This window comes from Neltuma alba, unplaced genomic scaffold, assembly GCF_004799145.2.
Source record: "Neltuma alba isolate B1F8T4 unplaced genomic scaffold, ASM479914v2 tig00010740_pilon, whole genome shotgun sequence".
In the NCBI taxonomy this organism is placed as follows: Eukaryota; Viridiplantae; Streptophyta; class Magnoliopsida; order Fabales; family Fabaceae; genus Neltuma; species Neltuma alba.
Window position 1 is genome coordinate 155,792 of NW_021635567.1, and position 8,679 is coordinate 164,470.

The following is an 8,679-nucleotide window of genomic DNA, read 5'->3' on the forward strand; positions in this document are numbered from 1 at the left end:
CTTAAGAGCTCCTTTTGTCCCTTCCATTACCTTTTCATCAGTGATCAAATAGTGAGAACAAGTTGACTATCTGGCGTATGCAAGGTTTTGTCCCTTTTCATTAGTGATCATCTCTTGTATAGAGAGAAACCTAGCCCTAATTTCCCAGCAGATTGCTTGTCACACACACACACACACACACGCACACGCACACATAAAAGCCGTGTGAAAACACAGCAATTAGTCGTTAGATCAGCAAATGGTAGCAGCAACAGCAGCAAAGCAATCAGAGAACTTTGAAGGCTAATGGATCAAGTATTCCACATCACATTCAGACATAAAAATCCTCATCATTTTGCTTGGCTTTGTGCTGAAACCAAATCATAAGATAAACTCACAAGTGAATCCCGAGAAGAAGAAAAAACCATCTTTCTCTATGAGATTATTCTCTTTCTTACAGAATATAGAGTTCTCAGCTACAAAAGAAACAATAAAAACGAAAAATCACAGAACAACCTTTCAAATGGGACCCCAAACCTCCATGCCAGTGCGTATTCAACTAATTTTATCATGTTAAGCAATCTCCAAGCAGAAGAACAGCATTTCAAACACGCAATTTAAGTTAGTTAGAACTCGGAACAAAGAAGGAATCAAGCGTATTAAGTCGCCCAGTCAGATTCTACATCGAAGTGTTCGCAGAACTCTGAAGAAAAGAAAGAAAGAAAGAAGAAACAATTTCTGCACACAGCATCAAACGATTCTAAAACACTAACAGTAACAGTAACAGTAACAGTAACAGCAATACTTGTTTAACAGCCTTCAGCAAGAAAATCATTGCACATAATATTAATAAGTATTTATGGGAAGACAAAATTTTGAGGTTACTTCAGCATCTTTTGAGCTTGAAGATACGAAAGCTTCCTCGATAGAATTTATAGAAGGGAACTTTCTCTTCACCTCTTAACACAGAATCGCCGCCGCTACTTATCACTTATCAGGGTGTAGGTGACTCATTGCTCCAGGGATCCGAATCAGAGGATCCATTTAACACACGCGATCATTTATTTGGGCCGAAAACATTCTTTTGGAGGCCCATTCAATGAAGATACAATTTCATTAAAAATTAAACTAAAATATAAGCTTGCATGAAAAAATGCTTTGGGCCCACCTTCTATGATCTAGTGCGCGACTGCGCGCCAAGAACGAAGGGGACGCGGAATCTCTGTTCCTCCATTGCTGTTCCAAGTCTTCATCACCGTCGCCAATCGTGGTCCTCTTTGCCGTTGCCCACCGTCGGCCGGGTCGGCATCGTCATCTGAAGAACAGAGGTAAGCTTCCATTCTTCCATACCCACTGATTTCTCATTCTTTAAAAATGCTTGAACGGTCCTGGATGTCACTTGCAACCACACTTTTTTTTTTTTTTTTTAAGAGATACCTGCAACCATACTACTGCCTGTATAATTACCATTAGTTAGTAATCAACGAGGGAATATCTTATAGCCGAATGTGGTTTGGTATAAATTGTAATTGATTCAATTTCCAAAATGGATAATTATTCCCGGAAGCATTTCAGGATGAGACATATATAAAAAAAGAAGGGAAAAAGGAATTGCAGACCTCTTACAAAAAATGTCCCCAGAAGCAATTTAACATTCTTCTTACAATAGCAGACTTCTTGATCGAAAATGCTCTCCCGCGCTTTTTGGAGTAATTTATACCCAGTGCACACAATAGCAGAGCTCTGTTTTTCTGCAAAACGGCGTCAATGCGCTAAGCGGAGGGATACACTGAAATAGATTGCCCAGAGAGGAAACGGCGTCGTTTTAACGAGCGAGGGATGGATTTGACAAAACGGCATTGTTTTAGTATAACTGGCGCGATCGTGGCCGTTCATTTCATGGTGATCATCTTCCCCGTCTTATGTAGGCGAGTTCGGTGCTGCGATGCAGTTCGACGGGTTCCGGTCGGCGATGGAGGTCGGCGTAAGGTGCTCGGCGAGCTTATTCTGATTATCCTTGACGGAAGCTGCTCACTTGCTTTTATATGTGGACTCTGGCGGCGTAAAGATACTGTTAGGAGAAAATTTTAAAGTCTATTCTGGCGCTCAAGAACTGGACTGACGAAGTGTCCGTGTCTACACATGAACTGACTGGTCTTCTTCATGGCGGTGCAGCTAAGTAGAATATCAGACGCGTCCACGGTCACTTTGAAGTTAAAATAAAAATGATGTTTTGGGATTAGAGGTGGTTTGGTTTATCGCGCTTGGATAGTTTATATCAGACTTCATTTCGCAACAGGATTGTTCAAAAGAAATATGTCATCGTCTTCTTCTAACTACTACTGCGCATTGCTGAAACATTGTTGCGAAGTCCGGAACCACATCCAGGCAAAGAAGCTCCATTGCTACATAATCAGAACATTGAGAACCCCGGAAACCTTTCTGTTAAACAATCTCATTAGTACCTATGGTAAGCTCGGCAACAACGTCTACGCGCAGCGAGTGTTTGATCAAATGCCTGAGCCAAATCTCTTCTCATGGAATTCTATCCTTTCGACTTTTTCCAAATCAGGTAAAATTGCTGAGATGGTAGCTGTTTTCAATAGAATGCCAATCCGAGATGTTGTGTCATGGAATTCGCTTATTTCTGGTTATGCTGGCATTTCCATTGTTAATTCAGTGAAGGCTTATAATTTAATGTTAAAGGAAGGATCCAATAATTTAACTCGCATTACCTTCTCTACAATGCTTATACTTGCATCGAGCCATGGGTGTGTTAATTTGGGACGTCAGATTCATGGGCATATTGTGAAGTTTGGTTTTCAGTCCTATGTTTTTGTTGGAAGCCCTTTGGTGGATATGTATTCAAAAACAGGCTTCATTTCTGATGCAAGGCAGGCTTTTGAGGAGATGCCTGAGAAGAATGTGGTTATGTTTAATACTATGCTAACAGGGCTGCTACGATATGGTATGATTGGAGATTCATGGCATTTATTTTATGATATGCGGGAAAAAGATTCTATTTCTTGGACGACAATGATCACAGGCTTCGCCCAAAATGGTTTGAATAAAGAAGCAATTGATTTATTCAGAGAGATGAGATTGGAAAATTTAGGTATGGATCAATACACATTTGGAAGTGTATTGACCGCTTGTGGAGGTCTTCTCGCCTTGCAAGAAGGCAAGCAAGTTCATGCATATATAATTAGAACTGACTATAAGGATAATATATTTGTAGGTAGTGCTCTTGTTGATATGTATTGCAAGTGTAATAGCATAAGATCAGCAGAAACAGTTTTCAAGAAGATGGCCTTTAAGAATGTTGTGTCCTGGACTGCAATGTTGGTGGGTTATGGACAAAATGGTTACAGTGAAGAAGCCGTTAAAGTCTTCTGTGATATGCAAAAAGATGGAGTCAAGCCAGACGATTTCACTCTTGGAAGTGTAATTAGTTCGTGTGCCAACCTTGCAAGCATAGAAGAGGGTGCCCAATTTCATGGCAGAGCTCTGGTTACTGGTCTACTTTCCTTTATTACTGTTTCCAACGCTCTTGTTACATTATATGGAAAGTGTGGAAGCGTTGAAGACTCCCATAGGCTTTTTAATGAAATGAGTGTCAGGGATGCAGTCTCATGGACTGCCCTGGTTTCTGGATATGCCAAATTTGGTAAAGCCAATGAAACAATCAGGTTATTTGAAAGCATGTTAGCCCATGGTTTGAAACCTGATGGAGTTACTTTTATTGGGGTTCTTTCGGCTTGCAGTAGAGCAGGATTAGTAGAGAAAGGTAAACAAATATTCCAATCAATGATTAAAGAATACAGGATTGTCCCAATTCATGATCATTATAGTTGCATGATTGACCTTTACAGTCGAGCTGGGAAGTTAGAGGAAGCTCAAACTTTTGTAAACCAGATGCCTTTCAGTCCTGATGCAATTGGTTGGGCAACCTTATTGAGCTCTTGCAGATTCTATGGGAACATGGAAATTGGAAAATGGGCGGCTGAATCACTTCTGGAGTTGGAGCCACATAATACTGCTAGCTACATCTTGCTTTCAAGCATCTACGCTGCAAAAGGAAAATGGGCAGAAGTTGCCAAACTGAGAAAAGGAATGAGGGACAAGGGACTGAGAAAGGAACAAGGATGTAGCTGGATCAAATATAAGAACAGAGTGCACATTTTCTCTGCTGATGACTGGTCAAATCCATTTTCAAATCAGATATATTCTGAGCTTGAAAAACTGAATTACAAAATGCTGAAGGAGGGATATGTGCCTGATATGAACTCTGTTCTTCATGATGTTGAGGATTCAGAGAAAATTAAGATGCTTAATCACCACAGTGAAAAGCTTGCAATTGCCTTTGGGTTGATATTTATTCCTCCTAATCTTCCCATACGTGTGGTAAAAAATCTGAGGGTTTGTGGGGATTGCCACAATGCCACCAAGTATATATCTAAGATCACCCAGCGGGAAATTCTTGTGAGGGATGCTGCTCGGTTCCACTTGTTTAAAGACGGAACCTGCTCATGTGGAGATTTCTGGTGACAGGCCCGATTCCTACATCTATTTAACCAACGTTGAAAAAAGTTTATTTTGAAAAGCAAAGAAAACTGCAGGAGTCATTGTGAATTGGCCTATGAGGTTAACTTTCAAGATATGAATGAAATTATCATTTCTGTGTCTTTTAAAGCACCAAATTACAGCTAGGTTTCCTGCTATTGATCTAGAGCTTTTAGCCATCTTGATTTGAGAAGGAGGAGACTCAGCAAATGCAGAATGTATGACCTTTTCAGAAGTTATCGGAAGCATGTATTGTAGCAGCCGCTCAGTTTCTGATAATCTAACCATAAAAGCCAAGCGACACATACTTGAGAAGAGTAACTTGGTCAATTCATATTTATTTATTTATTTATGTTGTGGTAAGTCACATTTTTCTCTCGTGTTTGTGAGCTCAGCATGTAAGCACACGCATGGTTAAACTGAGACTTGATAATTGTGCTGTTTCTTGATCAAACTAGAAGAAAACTTGAAACAATATCGCAAATATAGGTAACATTGGTAAGACAAAAGATAAATGAACCAGTAAATACCATGTTTCCTGAATCTGTAGAGTTCTCACCTATTTATAGAAATATAATTTAGTTGTCACCGTACTTGGCATGGACAGTGATACAAAATACTCGGGTGCCTATCATGGTTCATAACGTAGGGCGTAATAATACTTGTTTAGGTGTGCTAACAGTAAGGGGGGCTAAGATGTTTAGGTATCATATGGCTGGCAAAGTTTCTCTGGCGATCTGGTTATAACTCATGAGGTATCCTTCACAGTTTAGTCTGACATCAATTTCTTCAATCAACAAAATTTAGTAAGTTCAAAATTTTAATTTATCCTATTTCTCTGTATAATTTATTGTCTTTTAACTTATAGGTTGTAACCCTTTCCGTTCCCCGGGGCGGGGGACGAAATATGACTTTTTTCTTTAATTTTAACCCTGAAAGATTTCTTTATGATTTTTTTTTTCTAAAAAAAAAAAAAAAAGATAAACTGTTTTCTGAGAGCTTTGCTTAGTTGGAGACAGAACAAGTCATTGTTACTGAAATCTTATCATGCTGGAACATTATGATTGTGCAATATTTTCCCAATAAACTGATTCTTTTTATGCCATTCATGCACATTTATCCGTTTTCCAAGCATAGGGATTGAGCTGAAAATTAAGAACTTGAAGATGAAGTATTTTAGAGCCTTTATAAGTGTCGTGTATAGCTTCTGATAAGCATAAGTGAAAATTTAATGTGAGTGCAATTGTCCAACTCAACTCTCAAAGGCATCGTCTTTAATAGAAAAATCGTGCATTTAATAAATTGTTAGATAAACTTCAGCTGATTCTTTGAGCAGTTCATGATTATCCTTGCAAAATCTGTGTTAATATTTTCATCACATAAGTAAATACTTACTTTCCAGTACAGGGCATATAGCTGATTGAAATATCAGGGCCCTTGGCAGGGAATAGGATGGGTCCAGGGTCCATACCCATTGGGTCATTGCCTTCTAGGGTGTATAGCAGAAAGAGCAAAAAGAATACAAAGAGAAAAATGAAAGGGGATCTGAGGAGAAGTTTATTCTGGACCTGGTAGAGATTCTAAACTCTCAATTGCCAGAAAACTCTTTTATTTCTTTTTTCTCTTTGTTGTTTGCATTTACTCTTCTTTGGCTATTCTACCCTACGTTTCTATTCTCATTCGGATATAATTGTTTCACTGAATACTACACAGATTTTCTTTTGTCCCTCTCTCTCTTTTTTTTTTTAAAAATATTTTTTAGTGACTGAAAATGGGACAAAATCGTTAAATAGAATCAAAGTATACAACCAACAAGTGACATGAAAGCAGCAATAAAACTAACCACCAAAAAATGCAGAGAGGTTTTTATATCTGTTCAATATATACTGCATATGCTATTATTATTTCGTATATGCAAAAAAAAAAAAAGTTGAATTTGCTTCTGCTGAAGAGGAAGTACAAGGAGTGAATGCACGTGCAACATATTGTAAATTTTGTAATTGTAATCCTTTCAAGGTTGCATGGATTCCATTTGACCTCGTTGTTTCTGCATCAGGTTCAGAAGATTTAGTACAAGAGAATCTTAGAAGAGGGGCAACAGTGACATGGTACAAGAGGAAACCAATAACTATTACCTGCAAGTGCAACTGATTACAAATCTCAATGACTTCAGCTAGAGGTGCCCAGTCACCAAAGTTCCTCTCTATAAACTGGTACGCAATGCCTGTTTTTCCACTCCCTACTATAAAGAGTCCGCCCTTTATCTCGCCTTCCCCTTTGAAGTTATTGTCGATTCCTATGGCCTTTGCACGCTTGTAATTGGCCAGTGCTCGGGGATTCAATAAAAATCCTGATATGAACTTGTCCTTGAGCAGTTTTCCCCCACCAAGAGCTTTAAAGAAATCCCTACCTCGATCCAAAAGTACTATACCACCCCAGTATCGGGGCCAGAAATCCTTTACCTGCTCCACAACAATTAATAAGTCAAGTAAAGAAGATTTTATTCCAGCAACAAATGTTTGAAGTCTGCTGATACCTCTGACTCTATGTGCTCGTGGAGAACTGCAAATAGTTTAACCCCAAGGGCATCAAATATTGGTTTTCTTGAAAAGAGCTGGTGTGCCTCAGCTCTACACATGATGCACCTGTTTTCAAGTTTGAGGAGCATAATTAGCAACATAATTCACTTTTGTCAATAGACAGAAACCTACGAAGTGTTCAAAACCTATTCGAATTGATTGAATCGCACCAGTCTAATCTAGTTCAACCAAAATTGATCTCTTAAATGAATTATTTCGGATGGAAGATTTGTAGAACCGAGAGGTTTGATTTGAGAAAATTGATGACAACTAAACCAATCAGGTAACCTCTTTTTTATTGTTGTTGTCATCATCGTTGTCGTAGCCTTTAAATGATTATATATGTATTGCCTATCAAAAAGCATATATCCAAATCCTAAAATGCAAAACATATCAAATCATCAAAATCAATGACAAGTAAAAAATTGCTTAATATGTGAGATATGGCTTGTATGTCTTTCTAATATGCATAAAATACTTAAGACAGTAAATCTAACTGAATAGATTAGAATCAAGATATATACAAGACAATGACAATAAAACGTGCCTCAAGAGCTACTTATTTTCTTGCATTTCTTAACAATAAAATTGTGTGATTTTACCTCATTATCTTCCATCTCATGAATTCAAGATTGGTTAGTAATCGATTCATATTATTGACTTTGTAACTTGTGACTAATTGTTAAATTTTGAATGATGAAACATACGATTTTGACCACTATTATATATACCGTAATTGAATTGTAAGAGTGGATCATTCATGTTTTAGTCTACTGCTATAGTTGTCAAATTTACCCTGGTCGTCGGAGACAGAGGATGACAGCTGGTTTATCTCGCCACAGTTCTGAAGCCTTCATTGGAGGTGTTTTTGTTTTCACTAATGGTTCCATTCCAATCTTATACTCTGGAGTTAGTCTCTGCACTGATATATTTCCAATAGCCGCATATGGAGCTACTTGGTCAGTGACAACAGGAGCTTGCACACAGCCACATACTCTAGGCTCAGCTGGCCCTGCAGCCACAATCCCTTTAAAGACGTGTCCATCTTTAATCTTTAGTTCAGCCAGTGATTGCTCAAGTGATTTATCAGAAGGTGTATTACTCCTTAGATAATATCTTTTCATGCTACTGGAGTTGTAAGATGCTTGACTCTTGGTGATACTATCATCTCTGTAAAGTATGCTGGCTCTTTTCCTGGTAGGAATTGCACGCAGTTTAAAAGAATCATCACATCTAGTTCTGTCAACAAAACGGGCAATATGGCCTCGTTTCATGTCAAACTGGGCTGAAAGATCCATGGAGCTTAAGTTAACGAGTTCAAGAAGATATTTTCCGGATGTCTCCATCTTCTCCGCATATTGCATCAGCCCACGATCATGTAGGTATGACCTCAATCCAAGTGCATCCTGTACGTAAGTATATAAACAAGGTTTTGTCTCAGTTTATATGAAAGTACTTCTAAGAAGCTAATTGTAAACTTCACTGTGATAAAATCTTTGTTAGTTATATTTAGGTTTCTGTGGAGGATGATGATGAAATTTGACAAGGGAAACTGACC

General features: G+C 38.3%; 2 protein-coding genes and 1 non-coding gene across 3 annotated transcripts; 1 reads left to right on the plus strand and 2 right to left on the minus strand.

Annotated features, from left to right (window-relative positions):
• Window positions 1-260: 260 nt before the first annotated feature.
• LOC114758665 (small nucleolar RNA R160) lies at window positions 261-339 on the minus strand. The gene has a single exon (XR_003741833.1). It is a non-coding gene; the product is annotated as a small nucleolar RNA R160 (small nucleolar RNA).
• Window positions 340-2,248: 1,909 nt separating this feature from the next.
• LOC114758611 (putative pentatricopeptide repeat-containing protein At1g68930) lies at window positions 2,249-4,527 on the plus strand. The gene has a single exon (XM_028947670.1). It carries the CDS (start codon window positions 2,296-2,298, stop codon window positions 4,525-4,527), a length of 2,232 nt encoding a protein of 743 aa, XP_028803503.1. The 5' UTR covers window positions 2,249-2,295.
• A 2,162-nt stretch (window positions 4,528-6,689) lies between these two features.
• Window positions 6,690-7,279, minus strand: LOC114758625 (peroxiredoxin-like 2A; the record flags this gene model as incomplete). The annotated part of the gene is made up of 2 exons (XM_028947693.1): window positions 7,079-7,279; window positions 6,690-7,004 (listed from the first exon to the last, which is right to left on the minus strand). Coding segments are annotated over exons 1-2 (459 nt in total), but the record flags the coding sequence as incomplete, so codon positions are not given.
• Between the last annotated feature and the right edge of the window lie 1,400 nt (window positions 7,280-8,679).